Source organism: Suillus subalutaceus, assembly GCF_016647625.1.
Source record: "Suillus subalutaceus strain FC151 chromosome Unknown DFJ58scaffold_38, whole genome shotgun sequence".
Classification (NCBI taxonomy): domain Eukaryota; kingdom Fungi; phylum Basidiomycota; class Agaricomycetes; order Boletales; family Suillaceae; genus Suillus; species Suillus subalutaceus.
This window is the reverse complement of record NW_024540287.1, coordinates 236,485-252,947: the sequence shown is the minus strand read 5'-3', so window position 1 is coordinate 252,947 and position 16,463 is coordinate 236,485. Positions and strand designations below refer to the sequence as shown.

At 47.5% G+C, this 16,463-nt stretch overlaps 6 protein-coding genes across 6 annotated transcripts; 3 read left to right on the top strand and 3 right to left on the bottom strand.

The window, feature by feature from the left end:
• Nucleotides 1-1,246: 1,246 nt before the first annotated feature.
• Nucleotides 1,247-4,229, bottom strand: DFJ58DRAFT_876727 (uncharacterized protein; the record flags this gene model as incomplete). Its single annotated transcript, XM_041394458.1, has 8 exons — nt 1,247-1,594; nt 1,643-1,875; nt 1,927-2,179; nt 2,247-2,258; nt 2,326-2,489; nt 2,536-2,744; nt 3,143-3,699; nt 3,765-4,229. The coding sequence occupies 8 exons, from the start codon at nt 4,227-4,229 to the stop codon at nt 1,247-1,249; spliced, it is 2,241 nt and encodes a 746-aa protein (XP_041245153.1).
• Nucleotides 4,230-4,602: 373 nt separating this feature from the next.
• On the top strand, nt 4,603-7,347 carry DFJ58DRAFT_715865 (uncharacterized protein; the record flags this gene model as incomplete). The annotated part of the gene is made up of 8 exons (XM_041384165.1): nt 4,603-4,755; nt 4,812-5,105; nt 5,161-5,511; nt 5,668-5,790; nt 5,844-5,933; nt 5,958-6,038; nt 6,063-6,915; nt 6,965-7,347. The coding sequence occupies 8 exons, from the start codon at nt 4,603-4,605 to the stop codon at nt 7,345-7,347; spliced, it is 2,328 nt and encodes a 775-aa protein (XP_041245152.1).
• Nucleotides 7,348-7,715: 368 nt separating this feature from the next.
• DFJ58DRAFT_782323 (glycoside hydrolase family 55 protein) lies at nt 7,716-11,746 on the top strand. Its single transcript, XM_041389839.1, has 19 exons — nt 7,716-8,362; nt 8,414-8,467; nt 8,519-8,551; nt 8,602-8,717; nt 8,768-8,819; nt 8,878-9,026; nt 9,076-9,097; nt 9,148-9,213; nt 9,275-9,315; nt 9,368-9,391; nt 9,438-9,928; nt 9,986-10,299; nt 10,355-10,365; nt 10,418-10,530; nt 10,592-10,706; nt 10,813-10,889; nt 10,940-11,075; nt 11,138-11,163; nt 11,217-11,746. Exons 1-19 carry the CDS (start codon nt 8,103-8,105, stop codon nt 11,430-11,432), a joined length of 2,316 nt encoding a protein of 771 aa, XP_041245151.1. The 5' UTR covers nt 7,716-8,102; the 3' UTR covers nt 11,433-11,746.
• Nucleotides 11,747-12,233: 487 nt separating this feature from the next.
• On the bottom strand, nt 12,234-13,564 carry DFJ58DRAFT_782317 (RlpA-like double-psi beta-barrel-protein domain-containing protein-containing protein). The gene is made up of 6 exons (XM_041389838.1): nt 13,295-13,564; nt 13,059-13,236; nt 12,928-13,013; nt 12,871-12,878; nt 12,590-12,817; nt 12,234-12,533 (listed from the first exon to the last, which is right to left on the bottom strand). Exons 1-5 carry the CDS (start codon nt 13,479-13,481, stop codon nt 12,662-12,664), a joined length of 615 nt encoding a protein of 204 aa, XP_041245150.1. The 5' UTR covers nt 13,482-13,564; the 3' UTR covers nt 12,234-12,533; nt 12,590-12,661.
• A 103-nt stretch (nt 13,565-13,667) lies between these two features.
• Nucleotides 13,668-14,949, top strand: DFJ58DRAFT_782310 (uncharacterized protein). Its single transcript, XM_041389837.1, has 2 exons — nt 13,668-14,181; nt 14,246-14,949. Exons 1-2 carry the CDS (start codon nt 13,705-13,707, stop codon nt 14,768-14,770), a joined length of 1,002 nt encoding a protein of 333 aa, XP_041245149.1. The 5' UTR covers nt 13,668-13,704; the 3' UTR covers nt 14,771-14,949.
• DFJ58DRAFT_876711 (uncharacterized protein) lies at nt 14,937-16,355 on the bottom strand (the record flags this gene model as incomplete). Its single annotated transcript, XM_041394457.1, has 5 exons — nt 14,937-15,512; nt 15,657-15,723; nt 15,776-16,024; nt 16,075-16,167; nt 16,236-16,355. The coding sequence occupies 5 exons, from the start codon at nt 16,353-16,355 to the stop codon at nt 15,163-15,165; spliced, it is 879 nt and encodes a 292-aa protein (XP_041245148.1). The 3' UTR covers nt 14,937-15,162.
• Between the last annotated feature and the right edge of the window lie 108 nt (nt 16,356-16,463).

The following is a 16,463-nucleotide window of genomic DNA, read 5'->3' as shown; positions in this document are numbered from 1 at the left end:
ATATTTTTTATTTCATGAAAAACGGGCTGGAAGTGGTTGCGGCAGCGAAATACTGCGCAGAACATGCGCTTTCCACGCTAATCCATCAGAGGGAAGCCATTACATGCACCGAAAAATTCATAAATTTTACTAGTGATTCCACATTGCCTTCTAACACTGCTCTAAGTTGTTCTGACATGAAAAATATGTTATGTTGAGAGCCATAAATGTTGTACTATCGAGATGCAAATCGTGACAAGAGGAGCGAGCTTGTGTTCGGAGTTGCAAAAAGCCAAATTTGAATTTGGAATCCTTGTCAAATGCCCCCAGTTTCGTCGGAGAGTTAAAACGGCAGTGTGACACAGTGAGACACGATGACTTCTATGCGGGTGAGAAATTTTGCAACTCTGTGCTTAAACACTGTTTCGCAACGGCTTCTCTCTGGCAACGTAGGCTTGGCAGATTTCTTAATTTTTTTTTACATAGCCTTAGAGTCTGTACTAAATTCTACATGCTCCTGGTGTTTTCTGATTTTAATGTTGTGTAGTTGTTGTGTTATGAAAAACTGGTCGGAACATTTTGCAACTCTGGGTCCCTGAGGGATAGTAAAGTATATTTGTATATATTTTTATTTGACACATCTATCCACAATCACACCAGTTGCTTTCACTTGCTTTTGAGGAAAAAAATGTGTTGGATAGCAAGCGGGTGGCTGAGCGCTGAGGACGGGTGGCGGCGCTTTGAGGCGTCGCGGATGTACGTGGCGACGCTGTAATAACGTACCCATAAAGTGTTGGTGTGCGAGGTTTATCAGAGGGCATGGGAAAAATTACAAGATTTACGGTCAACTTTGTAAATTTTCGACGTGTCGTACTTATACGCTGCCAAAAAATTCGTTGGCACTTTACGGCACTTTACACTAAATTACAGTTTATCTAAGGTCAGTCGCAGGTGCAAACTTGCGATCGACCGACGCGCCTACATCTAAAAATCCAACTTGGTGGAAATGTACTTCAAAACTCTTGCAAGAGTCGCTGTTTTGGTTAGCTCGAAATTTAGTTCGTAAATACCTGGTTTTGGATATGTTTGGACCCTGAGTCAAGTTTCACACATTTGGATGCGAGATTTAAAGATTATCGACGCGACATGAGATTATCAGTGTGGTAAATGCGTTATCATACTAGTATTTAGTAGTAGTAGTACAATCAAAACTATCAAACCGTGTCTAATGGTCCAAGTTGTGGTACAATATCAAGGGTAGTAGTATTTATGAGGGTGCCTGTGTTGGTCCAACTACTAACACATACTGTAGAAAATCGTGAAATTCTGCTAGCTCGTCCTCGGTGAGGTTTCTGATCGCGGCTAGAATGGCGTCGAACTTGCGACTGTACGCCGATCCACCAAAACGATCAACTTTCACATGAGCGTCTGACTGTTCGTCTAGACTGCAGAATGTCGCAGCGCTGGCGAGCGCCCAGATCACTTTCAAACGTTCGATTTGCTGCTCTTCTGTGTCACCAAGAAATTCCTGGTGGGACCCAAACCAAACAAAACGGATGGCGTTGGATATGACGAAAGGGTTTTGGAACTTCGCCTTGATTTCAACTTGCCCGTTCTGAAATACAATGAGTCACCTCCAGCAACACACAAAAATGAAACTCACTTGGTCAAAAGTGTAGATGTGCATGAAAACAAGTCCATCGGCATCGGTTGTAATCTTTTGGATTACGCGTTGGCGATAGGTGATGGGAGGCGTGACACTGTGCCGTGGAGGGAAAAGTCGGTACCCGTTGAAGACGCCCTCGCGCGCGAATTCAGCGAACTTCCCGCGCATTATCGACAATGCATTTGCTACGTCTCTACGATGTTTGTTACAGATAAAATCTTCAAACGTAGCTAATAAAACGAGTGTCAGACTGATGCCTAACAATTGGGGTATAGACTCACCATTAGGCCCAAAACAACGTGGTACCAAATCCCAGATCACCCGGGTCAACATATCCTTCTTTGCGGTTTTGTCATTCGACATCACTTGCTCCCCGAATAACTCATGCGTGACCAATTTCATGGCTGTTTTCACGGTCTGGACAATAATGTCCTCCGTTAGCTTGATAGGCGAGGGTTTAGCTATCGATGACTCAGACATCACAGTCTGTGAGGTCGAGGCTTCGGCTGTAGATAGAATGGATCCGGAAGCGCCCTGTGGGCGCATTGTTGGGTAGGGAATCATGCGTGGCGTAGGTGGCATTGCTCGTCGACTGCCTCACCTCTTTGTCTCCCTTGCCGGGCCCGCCGTCTAAATGAGCGGATCAGCGTGAATTTGATTGAAGAACAAACAAAACGTACGTGCATCACATTCGTGTGTGGAATTTCCCCTCGTTGTATGAGTGTCGCCTCCGATGCGCTCGTGTCACGGTGATCATTGAAGCCGGCGTCATCCTCTAAAGACGAAGTGCCATGAGAGAAACGGCCATTGAAGTTGGTGTCCTGCATGCTCCAGCTATGCATCGCTGCAGAATGGTAAGCGATCAGTGAATGTAAGTATGATACACTTACAGGCGCTCATCTGAGTGGGAAGTCCACTATCAGTATCACCTTGCCAACCTGCACTGGGCGCATGCGCATCGAAGGTGAAAGAGCTCATCTGTGGTTGTTCAGTAGGGATACGAAGCTGGTCAGTCGCCGGTTCGCCCGATGGATTGAGGCCAGAACCTCGCGGTGGTTTTGGAACCTTGGCCTTAGTTTTTTGCTGAGGGCCACGGTCTCTAGGCATTCAAAGTGGGGGAGGATGTGAGAACGCATGCATGCATTTAAGTTGCCAATCAATGTAATAGTACATAGGGGGAAAAGAAACACAAACTTTACATGATCTTTACAAACTGGGAACGCGTGGCGGGCTGATAAGGTGATTTACTAACAAAGCGTAAAAAGAGGGGGGGGGGCGTGGTCCGATAAGGCGATTTATGAACAGCAGAAAAAGATCTATGAACGGCTGGAGCGGGCGAAGCAACTTATTGAACGGTCGAAGCAGGGCGGTACCAGTTGATAACAATCTATGAACAGTGACACGACTGAATTGAATGTCACTGATATGGATCAGTGTGAGTACCATGAATCACTTGACAGTCACATACCATTGATATGTCACAACTGCACACCGCACGAGCGCTGCTGGCCCGGCCGCCTGTTGTAATCATCATCTTCGCTGAAATCGCTATCGGTGTCAGTATCGGTGTCGGTACCAGCATCCGCGAAACCACTACGCAGCGCACGTGTGATGCTGTCCCTATTATGCAAAGCATCCACAAAACGAGGGAGGTAGGGAGCTTCGCCAGTAGACGCTAATAATTCACGCCCAGTGCGTGAGCCCAGGCGTCTTGAGATTATCTCTGCTTGGGCGGTGATGGCACGAAGCATTTCGCATTCATTGTTGTAGACGGCTTGATTGTAATCTGTGTTGTCGTCGATTTCTGTGGGCTCACGCTCGGAAAAGTAGTTCCTAATCTTCTTCAGCTGTTTGTCCTTCAAATTAAGTCGGGTTTTGTTCTCCTGGTGAAGTGCCTGATTGAATGCTGTCATGCGCTCTGAGGCTTCAACCTCCCATAACGATGTTGCTACTTCATGGCGAACAGCCTTGTGACTAGCAAATAGTGCCTTGAACACTTTGTACAAAGTGTCAAAGCTCATCCGTGATAGACCACTGGTTATCGCGTCCTCGTGCTTTTGAACATAGACCATGTGAGAACTTGAGAACCTCTTGAACAAAGAAATAAAAAGACAAATACCTCTTGCAGTTGTTCAGGCGTAAAGTCTGGCTGGCATACTCGCCCTGTCATGCGGTTTGCAAACTGAAGCTCCAGTGCAGATGGCCTGTGAGGGTATGGGACATGTCTCTTGGATGACTTCTCACGCAAGTAAGCTGCCCGAGAAGGCGACTTTGGTGACTGTGAACCACCAGGCTGATACAACAGGCTCTCCTTTACATCAGGAAGGTACGGGATCTCTTCTACTGGGGAGAAGTGAACCTTTGGAGAACCTGAAGGGCAGGGGGACAGTTTGGGGGAAAGTGAACAGTCGGAGCCAGATAAGAGCTCAGTGGCCATATGGGGAGAGACAGGGTGGTCGGCCTTCTTAAAAAACTCCAAGGGAGTGAATTCTACATGGGTTGCACTGCTTGATGTAGTGCTGGTGAAAGTAGGACTGCTTGGTCGAGCAGGAGATGAGACCAGTGATGAAGACGCAAGTTCCATTGGCCTGGCGCGATGACTGTGCGCTGTGAAATGTAAGGTCTTCGGACTTTGAAAGACTTGTTGGTTTTTGCAGCTTCCTGTGCACTCACCGGCTTAAGTCTAAGCAAAGTCTACACTACAATGTGAGTACATCCGTTGCTCACTTCATGATACCGTACATACCTTTGGCAGGCTATGTTCCGACTGCAAATTGGGGGAATATCCATCCATCGAGGCGCTTATCTCACATCTCAATTCTCCGTCTACTTGTTGGCCATTCGAAGTACGACCACAAACGTTACCCGTCCCTTCTGTATTCAATCAAGGTGGTCGGATACCCGTCACTGGTACATGTCACCCGCAATCTGGATACATCTATGGTGTCGGTAGAAATATGCTGGATAAGTTAGAAGATGATCAATATGCATATCGGCGGAAGATAAATCCTTACTACCCTTTCCCTGATGAAGGCGAGTGGGAATTAGGGAGGTTTTTGGCGGAAAACCTTACTCAAACCCAAATAACGAAGTTCTTGAAGTTAAGATGGGTAAATGACGAATATCGATCTAAGCTGTCCTCCTAACTCTGATCTTACCTTCACAGTTCGACACTCCGGATCGCGCAAAACCATCTTTCACCACAAAAGATAACCTCCTGGACTGGATGGACTCACTGCCTTCTTTTACCCCGTGGAAAGTCTCCAAATTAGAATTTAAAGGCTATAAGACTGTCCGTCCCGTGGAGCTCGTTTGGCGCGATGCGCTGGAGGTTGTCAAGCAACTATTTAGTGACCCAACTTTTGCGAACAACATGACCTTTCACCCTCACGTCGCTAACGTCAACAATCAGCGTGAATACGGAGACTACATGAGTGCCGATATGGCATGGAAGATTCAGGTTTGTTCGCCCTGTTATTAATATACTCTTCACCAAGTGACAGACTGATTTCTAGGACCATCTCCCATTGGGTGCGACTCAAGTCCCGATAATCTTGGGATCCAATAAAACTCCCGTAACACGACTTGCCGGAGGAATTGAGATGCACCCGGTTTTTGTTACCATCGGTAACATTGATTCTGAGGTTCGTTCCAAAGCAACTTTACGAGCTTGGCGCTGCGTAGCCTATATTTCCGTCGTCAAGTTCCGTGTTCATCCAGACTACCAGTCTATTCTCCAAGCCAGACTATGGCATAAATGTATGGACCTTGTTTGCGCTAACCTCAAGGCTGCAGCGAAGGATGGTTGCTTTATGCCCGATCCTTCCCGCAACATTCGTCATGTGTTTACACCGCTCGTCGGTCATGTGTGTGACCTACCGGAGGCTACTATGATCGCAGCAGTCAGCAAAAACGCATCCCCGCTAACTATGGCAATACAAGCGGATTTTGGCGATGGAATTCTCCACCCCCCTCATACCAGGAAGCACACATTGCAACTTATTGTGGAGATATCCCGAAAGGTCGATCCCTGGGATCTCGACAAGTTCCAGAAAGCGGCCAAAGCCATTAATCTGTCCGGTGTTCATATGCCATACTGGCGCGATTGGATGTTTGCATGTCCATCCGTTTTTCTCGCCGGCGAAGTGCTGCACACCTGCCATAAGTTTTTGCCGATCATTCACTGAAATGGATCAAGGAAGCTATGGGAGATTACGAGCTCGACACTCGCTTCATGGTCCAGCACAAGCGAGTCGGAACGCACCACTTTACAAAAGGTATCACACATGTTAATCAAATGACAGGCCGCGAGCATAGAGACATCCAACGCACTATCGTTGCGTCGATCGCAGGGGCTGTTCCACCCAGATTCATTCGTGCAATCCGTGCCCTCGTGGACTTTTTTTACCTTGCACAGAATCCAGTTCACTCGCCTCAATCACTTGAGCTAATGGTTCAGGCGCTTTCAGATTTCCACTCTTTCAAGGACGCTATCATCCAGGCCGAGGCAAGGAGGGGGAAGAATGGTAGCAAAGAAGATTTTTTCGTCCCCAAACTCGAGCTTCTGCAGAGCTTCGATGGTACGATTAAGAAATTGGGCACTTTGATGCAGTTCTCCACTGACATGACAGAGCAGTTGCTCATCACACACTGCAAGGACCTTTTCCCGTGGACGTCCCGGCAAATCAAAGATTTTACGGAGCAGTGCATGCGGATTCTTAACTGCCAAGAGTCTATGGAAATGTTTGGCCTGTACACGCTGTTGACTTCTCGCGGGGCGTCACTGGCTAATGCAATACACGACGAAGATGAGGATGTTACAACTACCAATCCTGCACTCTCCTGTGTTTCCCGAGTTCTCCCTGACGAAGTCAAGTCAATCCATGGTCCCCGACCAGTCCGTAATCACTTTCTCAAAGGTATTCTCTCTGGAGATGCACTTACCACTTTTCAACTCAATGTCGCGCCTGATTACAAATCGCTGTCACCGTCTGACATATGCACAAAATATGCACTCTTCGACTTCGATCTTGCGCTCACCAACTTTATCTGTTGTTCCTCCCTTTCCGGCGGTGAACATTCCCATTGGGACCCCAGATACGGGCGCTTCCAGGCATGGCACAAGTTTCGATTGCAGCTTCACTCAGCCTTCCAGCCCCGAGTGATCATGCCAAGTCGAGTGGTGCAAGCATACCCACCAAGTGATGATTTTCCCTTGGGAAATTACAATACTGTTCTCATTGACACCATGGGCGTTAATGGCAAAATGAGTGTGTCTGTTTCATGCGTTTATATTGTAGCCCTACTGATGTCATACAGCGAGTTACATCGGACAGGTTCGACTCATTTTTCAACCAATAGTTCGACAAGGTTCCAACTTGGAACTGCCATCCTATCTCTCCGACCCACTCCTCTACGTCCAATTTTTCCGCTTCACTTCCGGCCCTGATGATCATCCTGAACTCGCTATGTGGAGTGTGGAGCGCGCGTACACACAGGATGAAAATGGTAACTGCCATAGGGAGGGGGCTGTCGTACGAGTGACAGACGTGACACATGTAGTTGAACTGATCCCAGTTTATGGCGAGGCAGTGGCCAAAGGCGTGTCCTCTGCGACTTGCTTGGAAAGCTACAAGTGTTTCTTTCTGAATAACTTCGCGGACAAGGAGAGTTACCATACATTCAGTACTGAGTTTGTATAGACAGTAGTAGTTTGATCAGTATGTAGCAATTCTATCTATTGCTATCGCATCTATCATATCGCATCTCTGAGCATATCACATCTTATCGACAAAAGACAACTGCGCTTGAGTTTTATCAACCGGATATGGCGTGTAATATTGGTATTCAAGATCTCCACCAATCGGATGAGTTCGCTAGTGAAGTCGTAAGCATTCGTAAGTGTCCGTAACGCGCGTAAGTTAAGCGTTCATTTCAGTGGTTTTGCAGATGGCCTACTCTTGCCATTTTCGATCACCGGGATCCCGATCGGGATGTTGCGATCGAAATCACGTGACGTTTCGCAGTAAATTTCTTGACACGAATAGACTAGACTGCGGCCTGCCACACGTTATAACCAATAGTACCGTCGGATGGGCCAACTCATCAAACTATCGTCAACCTAGAATTCAAGTTGGGACCCCTTGGTCTTTATTTAAACAATTCTGGTACAGGTCACCTGAATGATTGTACCAACAATCTCATTCTCAGTTTGTGCTCAAGGCGATGTTCGTTCGTCACACGACGTGGCCAGCTGCTCAGCGTTGCATGCGGCGCAGGCTAGATTGCCCCATGCTATGCGACGAGATTTATCCATTATTTCTCCATTACGTTTCCACCGACGACTTTTGGTATGCTTCGATTTTATCCTCAGGCATATATAAAACCCGTCCGAAACCTGGCCATGTGCCAGCGTTATTTTCCGTTGTACTTTGCGGATCCCACTTGCTGCTAAGGTATGGCGCTCGCAAGCTTACTTTTGCTTGCCCTCGGCGCGATCGTGAGCCAGATCACTCAGGTCACTGCACTGGGATCAGCATGTGGTGTACCTCTTACTGAGGGAAACGCAGCGTGGGGAGAGCCTTACTGGCTCGAGAACATCCAGCATCAGGGTATGGCACCGTTTGCACCTAATGCGACGACATACAAAGTGTTCCGGAACGTGAAGGATTATGGGGCTGTGGGTGATGGTGTGCATGATGATACTGTTGCTATTAAGTGCGTAATCCTTCGGGTTGATGATCGTCTTATAAAGCTCATCTTCTGCAGTGCTGCAATCTCCACCGGTAGCAGATGTGGCAACTTGACTTGCGGTTCATCAACGTAAGTCACGAAGTTCCCAAGATATCTAGTACACTCTCGATGGCTCGTTAGAACTACTCCAGCAGTGGTCTACTTCCCAGAAGGGTGAGTATTTGTGTACAATGTCAGCCTCATCTTCTGATGCGCTCAATCAGAACCTACCTCGTGTCTACTCCACTTCAGGCATATTACTACACAGTCATGGTGGGCGACGCAAGAACACCGCCGACGTTGCTTGCCAGTGCTAACTTCACGGGAATGGCTGTAATTGGTGCGGAGTGGCATCTTTAGTGTGATAAGACTGACTAACAGCGAAATCAGATGCTGACCCTTACACTAATGGTACGAACTGGTATATCAACCAGGATAACTTGTATGTGTTGTTCAAATTTCCTTGTATGCATGACACTGATGGCCTTTTATTATGAAAGCTTCCGATCAGCGCGTAACTTCGTTATCGACCTCACACGAATGCCTGCGAATGTCTCGGCCACTGGTATCCATTGGGAAGTCTCACAGGCCACGTCGCTGGTCAACGTAGTAGTCAACATGTCTACCGAACCTGGAAATAATCACCAGGGTATGTCGTTGTTATGAAAGATAGGACGATCATTTATTCCTGCTCCTAGGCATATATATGGAGGTCGGAAGGTAAATAATATTGCTACGTTGAAAGACATGATATGTGAACACTAGCGAAGTGGTGGCTTTATGGGAGATCTCGTATTCAACGGCGGAAAGTATGGTATCTGGGTTGGAAACCAACAGTGAGTGTTTGCGTTCATGTTACTCTCCCAGTTCCGTAGCACATGATGCATCTGCCTACAGGTTTACCGTGCGTAATCTTACCGTCAACAATGCAAACACAGGTAATGTCCACGATACATATCAGTATAATAGACTTATATCACTTGCCCCAAGCTGTGTTCGGATCGTGGAACTGGGGTAATATTCGATCTTCTGTTGTGAGCGCGCAATTGATGATGTACAGGATGGACCTACCAACGCGTCGTAATTAATGACTGTCAAATCGGCTTTAATCTGTCGGGTGGCGGGAATGGCGGAGAGGCCATCATTGATGCGGTGGTTACAAACACCCCAATCTTCATCAAGACACCAAACCCGACAAATGTCTCCGTTGCAGGATCCCTCGTATTGAATAACATCCATCTCAACAACGTTTCCACCGCTGTCATGGAAAACGGCACTACCATCCTTGCTGGTGGAACAAAGACCATCGACTCGTGGGGCAAGGGTAACATCTATACAGGAACACACCCGAACGGAACGTTCACACAGGGCGAGATATATTCTGCGTATAAGGACCCGAGCCTTTTGGACCCCAACGGCTTCATTGTCAGCAGAGGACATCCTATGTATGCTGACTATTCAGTCGACCAGTTCAAGAGCGTCAGGTCATTGGGGGCAGTCGGAGATGGGGTGACGGATGACACTGAAGCCATCAATGCTGTGCTCGCAAAGGTATCTTTGCACGATAATCTCACAAGATATATCTATGCTGATTGAAATGTGGGACAGTACGCTGGATGCTACATCATATATTTCGATGCTGGCATCTATAAGGTTACTTCTACTATACAGGTTCCGGCAGGAACGCGAATTGTAGGAGAGGCTTGGACCCAGATTATGGGCGCCGGCCTTAATTTTAACAATCAAGAAGACCCGAACGTCGTTGTACAAGTCGGTACACCGGGCTCGCAGGGCATTACGGAGATCACAGATATCGTGTTCACGACGCAAGGACCAACTGCAGGTGCCATCGTCATACAGTGGAACGTCCGGGAACCCGCTGGTCTCCAAGGATTTGCAGGAATGTGGGATTCGCACATCCGGTGAGTCCCTTTCAATCTCATTTGAAATTCGTTCTCTGATCTGCATCTGTGACAGGCTCGGCGGAGGCAAGTTTGAAATTTTCACGTGCGGATAATGACTTATTACTCTTTATTTTAGCCAATGGGACCCACCTCCAAGACGCAGAGTGCCGCGCAGGATCCATTAGTCCTGAATGTTTTGGAGCTTTCCTTGGTATACATATAACATATGGTGCATCAGCTTACTTTGAGGTATGGCATCATGACCCTAGCAATAGTTCCAGCGCACTGATTTTAAATTCCCTTCACCAAGGGAACATGGGTTTGGCTGTCAGATCACGATCTCGACGGCGTTGACCAGCTAACCGTGTTCAGCGGAAGAGGTATTTTGTCACACTCTCAGGGTCCTGTCTGGATGATTGGTACAGGTAAGTTCGCTCTTCTAAACACAATACAGATATACTGATATCGCATAGCCTGTAAGCATTGTACCTTGGGTGATGCTCATGAATGATTTATAAATGTTTATATCAGCGGAACATCATGTGCTCTACCAGTATAGTCTAGTCGGAGCAAAGAGCCATTACATGGGTATGATCCAGACCGAGACGGTAGGTTAATCCAAACACAAAATGAGTTAGCTTCTGACATCTCTGCATAGCCCTACTTCCAACCCGATCCTGCACCGCCAGGGCCATTCGAAATCTCACAAGTTTACGATGATCCGACATTTGAAAATGGTATGACCATGGCTTGGGGACTCTGGGTGCAATCATCCACGAATATTATCGTGTTCGGTTCGTCTTAATCATGTGCTCATATCATGCTTGCGCTTATATGCTATGCATTTTCCCCAAAGGTGCTGGTCACTACAGTTTCTTCCAGGTGAGGCATAGCCAAGGTGAACTGGGTCGTCACTAACCCTTACCTCTCATCAGAACTACACCGCGACGTGTGAGGCTAACACTACATGTCAAACACAAATGGTCAACGTAGACTGGTCCTCTTCCGTCAGCATCTACAGTCTGGCAACCGTGGGGACAACATACCAGCTTAGCGTAGAAGAGACCGGGATGATCTATTTTGCTAACGACTCGGAAGGCTTTTCGGACACTGTGACGCTATGGAGCCCTGCGCAGGCTATCTACCCGTAGAATTTATATCCTATAGAATCTATATATCCCTGATTTATTCTCTATGTAATCGAGCCAACTTAGGCACGCGCCAACCCGCGTCAACCGACCCGTCGCCTATCCATCCTTTGTTTCAACTTCCACACTTACTGTTTACTCGTACCTACTGCCAGACAGTTTACGATCTTTGCTTTGAAATTTTGATTACTTAGTAGTTCTAGATGGTGATGCATTTGTAGTTGAGCCGTCGATCGAGGTACTTGGGCAGCTGACTCTGAGCTCATACTAACTTGCGTAGATGCCAGTATGCAATGAGTATTGAAGTATTCATTGTCGTCGACCTGTTAACTCCACGGTCCACCAAAGGATCAGCAAAGATATCAAGGAACGTGCTTGAATTCTCGACCTTGCGGTCACGCCGGCCGAGTGTATTTGATGTTTCATCTTCCGTTTGATCATAATGTTATGCAGTATTGCCATGAAGACTTCCATCTGCCGTCGTGCCCATACATTGCGTCAATACGTTGACCCTCTCCTTCAAGTTGAAGCAGCAGTTTTTGTCACGGCATGCAGACAATGTATAGATGAATTTATGTTGTCGCAGGTTTCGTTTATAATTTGGACACATACTACGAATGCAGCTGGGAAACAGATAACACAGCAAATTGTTCCTGGTATTTAGGTTCTCCCTATTTTTCCTACTTATTGGCATGCTTTCCCAAATCGCTGTGAAGCATGTACATGGAGCGCGGACACTTGACAAGCAAGGTTCACGGTACACTCAGTAACTGGAGTTGTTTGATAACCGACAAAGACAATCGTCTCTGTTCTACTCGGCCGGCCTGTGGGCCGTCGGTCGTAGACTGGCTTGTTTTCTTCTATCGAAACCTGGCATGTCCTCGATCGGGTGTGTAAAGAACGTAAATAATACATGTCTGTATGGAGTAGCCATTGTTTTTGTACGAGCTCACTCCAATGTATTCGGGGTATGCTAAAAAAACCACGAAGTCGGAAAACGCAAGAAATTACAACATGTGCGATAGTAGCGATACAGCGAGTGTGATAATAGGAAGGAGCGAGATTGTTGAGGATATAGCGGATCCAGAGGTTTGCGTGTCAGGTCTTTTTGGCCGCAACTGTCAGAAAGTTTTTCAAAAAATGGGCGGGAGGACACATACGGGATGCCATTGTCGTCAGAATACGACGGACAAGTATCATTAGTACTTCCCTAACGAAAAGGGTATTAACGGTTAGATGTAGGATAGCGAACGACTAACAGTTGGATTGTCAGGACAGCATGCACTGTATCCCAAGTTAGCCACGCTCCCGAGAGCAGCAGCGTAATTCCATCCCTCCCAATTTGTACAGGAGACCGACTGGTAACTGATATTCCAGACGCCAAAGTCCTGGTTGCACAATGATTTATATAAACAAGCACAACGGTAATAAGTCACCTCACAGTATAACCTAGAAGCCCGAATTAATTATGTGTGCGGAGGTGATCTCGGGTGCTCACCATAAAGTGATTCATCTGATGGAAAGAAATCATTTGGAATCGAAAGTGATGGCCATGCGAGGTCAAAATTCAAGTAGTGACCACCACTATGCGAAGATTAGGTGTCGAAACCACGAAACAAGTGTGCTTACGCGTTCGGTCCATGAGTAGTTGCATTACACCAACCAGAAAGAGATAGTGGACATAAGTCAGTAACTTTTATGACCACTGAATTTGTAACGTTGGGGTAGAAGGGGGGATTTGAAAGGAAAGAATTTAGCAGGGTGAGATTAAAGCATTGTCCACAAGCAGGGCCGTAAGATGTTACTGCTGCCATATGCCATCTGATTCATTGCAGCAGTTGGATAATTTGTGCTGGTGGTTGTACACCCGCATGCTGCAATGAAGTTTTCTGGAAGGCTGTAGTGTGTCATAGTAGCATATCCATCTGGCGAATAGTCGATCCACTCCGAGTCTGAAGCCCATGATATGTGTGGTAGAAAGGAGAGGAAAGTAAAGATGAAGGACAGAAATTGCGACAAGGGAGTCGCACTGGAATTGCTCCATGGGAGCATTTTTTGGGAGTTAACAGGGAATAGTTAAAGAGGGAAGGGCGGCCTGGGAGCCTGCACTGGAAACACAAGTTGCTCACAGACGTTGTCAACTTGACAGTTAGCTTGACATGCGCTACTTCTGTAATACACGTGATGAGGTCACGTGCGCGTAAGTATATAGACGCGTCGCGCCACGCTGTTTTGTAACTTTTGTTGATCCCATCACCTGCAGAGCCTGCAACAGATGCAATCGATGACCAAAGTCAAACGCACCTACAGCTCGCGCTCGCGGCTGTCACTCCCGTGCTCCTCACCATCATCATCGCCGCCGTCGACAACAAAACGCAAGCGCTTCGGGGAAGGCGCCGAGAACGAGCCCCCAACAAAGAAACGGATAACAACCAGAACGTCGCTTTCGGGGAGGTCGGCAAAGCCAAAACAATGCGTCCTAAGGCAGCTTCATTTCTCTATAGAAACCTCAGTTCTACGAACCTGCACAATTTGTGGCCTCTCATATACACGAGGCGCACCGGACGACGAGTCATTGCATCGTGCCCATTGCTCACGTGTGCAAAGGGGAATGGAGTGGGGCAGAGAGGAAGAACGGGAAGCAGAGAAAGTCGGTGTAGAAGAAATACAATCTGCAGTGAAGCTGAAAGATGGAAAGAAAGGCCGCATTATCTGTTTCAAGGCGAACGTCGGTGGAAGAATTGGATCTAAGGTGAGCAGATCGCGTTATGCTTACAGTGCACCCGTACTATGGACTCTGGTTGACACTTCCGAAGCTTGCGGTATTACTTGAGACGATAAATCTTGCCCTTTCATCTCCTCCGCTATCAACCGACATCCTACAATCATCGAAGGCATACCTCTATCTGATACCATCACTGACCAATGCGCACCGAGAGAAGATAGTCGGCTGCGTCATTGCTCAACGAATATCTACTGCCATGACTGTCGCCGCTCCTTCAGAAACCTTACTTGAGCGTGATTCCAATCAAGCCACTGACCACGACTCATCCCTGTCATCGCCGACTCACAGACTGGTTGCAGTCGACACGACCTCAGGGCTCTTTTGCCATCCAGAAGCCTTGCCTACGCCCCTCGGTATACCACGTCTATTTGTCTCGTCGGCACATCGACGGCAAGGTATCGCTAGCCGCTTGCTATCGGCTGCGGCCGCGACGTTCATCCATGGCTGTCCACTGGACCCTGTCAATGGCGATGTCGCGTTTACACAACCGACCGAAGGGGGGCACGCTGTCATGCAACAATGGGGCGGAGGAGGCGTAAGAATATATGAGGAGTAACATGCTGATCAAGAGGTGTGCAGTTTCTGACAGGCCCGGCAACATTGAGCGCTGAGCGAACTGCAAAAACCATGTATGATTGGGATTGCGGGGAACTGACATAGCAATGAAAACTACTGTTGCTTTGAATCCGTTTTGTAAGCTACCTACGGAAGATATAGTACAGCAACCGATTATTGTGCAATGGCAGGCATAACAAGCGATACGATGAGAAAGCATGCGCGAAATGAAATGATTGTAACTTGTGACAGAAACATCAAGCGAATGGACTCCCACCAGTGGGAGGCTGCTAATTTCTTAATCGCTAAAGAAGACCGTATACAGACCCATACATGCGGAGAAGTAATGCAACTGGCTCGAAATGTATGTTGAGGCATCGAAGTCACTGGTCATCAGTCACCAGCCTGCATAGATCGCCGATGGAGAGAACGCAAAGCAATGACAAGTTGCTGCGCCTCAAACTTGTCGATTCTGCTTTCTCGCACAGAATCACGCAAAAGGATATTGACGTCCTCCTCAGGCCATGTTGCTACAAGAAGAAGACGCGACTGATTCTTGATGCCTAGTGTCATAAGCTCCTCCAGTAAATGACCGAGCGCTGCGTGACCGAGGAAGTTCCTGATAGGTGTTGTATCGTAGGAGTCATTCGACACCAATACTCTACTCGCGGACGACGTATGCCATGGTTTATTGCTGTGCTTGCGCGAGGTGGTATATTCTATTGGCATGGCCGCCAACGGATCTGGAGACGGGGAATGATTCATAGTTTGAGAAGCATCCATTAGGGTAGGACTCGAGGAGTTCGAGATGGATGGCTTGACCAGAATCGGGTGAGTTGCAGAACACTCTTTAACTTAACGGATGTCAATCACCTGTTGCACCATACCTTGGACGCCACCAGAGGTGACTAAACGAGAAGCTCCTGCATTTACCTCGTTCAACTCAGAGGTCGTCTGTCACGTTACTATGAAATGCGGAAGCTGTCAGAGATAAACCCTTTCTTACCTGGGATCTGTTGAGGATCAGAGGATCCGGCAGCTCGTCGGAATTCGCTGGCATGTATTCCTCGACGCTGCCAGCCTCATCATGATCATCGTCCCCTATCCAATCTTCATCTGCACTGTCGTTACCGTGTACCATTTGATAGAAGCGCGAACTCGGCACCGCTTTGGCGTGAAGATATCGATCAACGTATCTGAGTAAATGCGCATTTGCACACTCGTCATCTCCAAAAATCGGAAAAGCATCTTGAACCTAGGTGATCAATCATAAGCGGTGCTCCTATCGTCAATAGACGCCCGTACATCTGCTAAGAATCGCTCTTTGAAAATCTGCTCCTGTTCCCGAGGTTTTCGACCGATCTCGAAGTGCTTCATCGCAAGGGTTCGTATGCGGTGCTGTTCGGAAAGTCAGCTGTTGAGTTCCCAATGTGCGGTGTACGCGGTAGTACGTCGAGATCACTGACCTTTATCTCTTGAAACTGGGTGTCTTGATCCCCGCGCATACCTAGTGCTTTGCGGAAAGCCACCTGGGCTTTTCCTCCCCTCTCTTTGACCATGAGTCTGGTTCCTGCAATTTTGGGCATTTCTGAGAATGTTTGAGTGCTGGCAATGGTTGGTTGAAGATTTACTCTTGATGCACTCAAAGCAGGTATTTATCGTTGGGGGGACTTCGAGATTATCTGACCTCTGCC

Bases quoted from the DNA above. Each gene is read 5' to 3' on its own strand.
- DFJ58DRAFT_782323 (XM_041389839.1), top strand. From the start codon at position 8,103: ATGGCGCTCGCAAGCTTACTTTTGCTTGCCCTCGGCGCGATCGTGAGC. The intron at 8,468-8,518 runs GTAAGTCACGAA...ATGGCTCGTTAG, and splicing joins TTGACTTGCGGTTCATCAAC to AACTACTCCAGCAGTGGTCT. The intron at 9,392-9,437 runs GTAATATTCGAT...GATGATGTACAG, and splicing joins GTTCGGATCGTGGAACTGGG to GATGGACCTACCAACGCGTC.
- DFJ58DRAFT_782310 (XM_041389837.1), top strand. From the start codon at position 13,705: ATGCAATCGATGACCAAAGTCAAACGCACCTACAGCTCGCGCTCGCGG. The intron at 14,182-14,245 runs GTGAGCAGATCG...ACACTTCCGAAG, and splicing joins GTGGAAGAATTGGATCTAAG to CTTGCGGTATTACTTGAGAC.
- DFJ58DRAFT_782317 (XM_041389838.1), bottom strand. From the start codon at position 13,481: ATGCTCCCATGGAGCAATTCCAGTGCGACTCCCTTGTCGCAATTTCTG. The intron at 13,237-13,294 runs GTACAACCACCA...GGCATATGGCAG, and splicing joins CTTCATTGCAGCATGCGGGT to CAGTAACATCTTACGGCCCT. The intron at 13,014-13,058 runs GTAAGCACACTT...ATCTTCGCATAG, and splicing joins ACTACTCATGGACCGAACGC to TGGTGGTCACTACTTGAATT.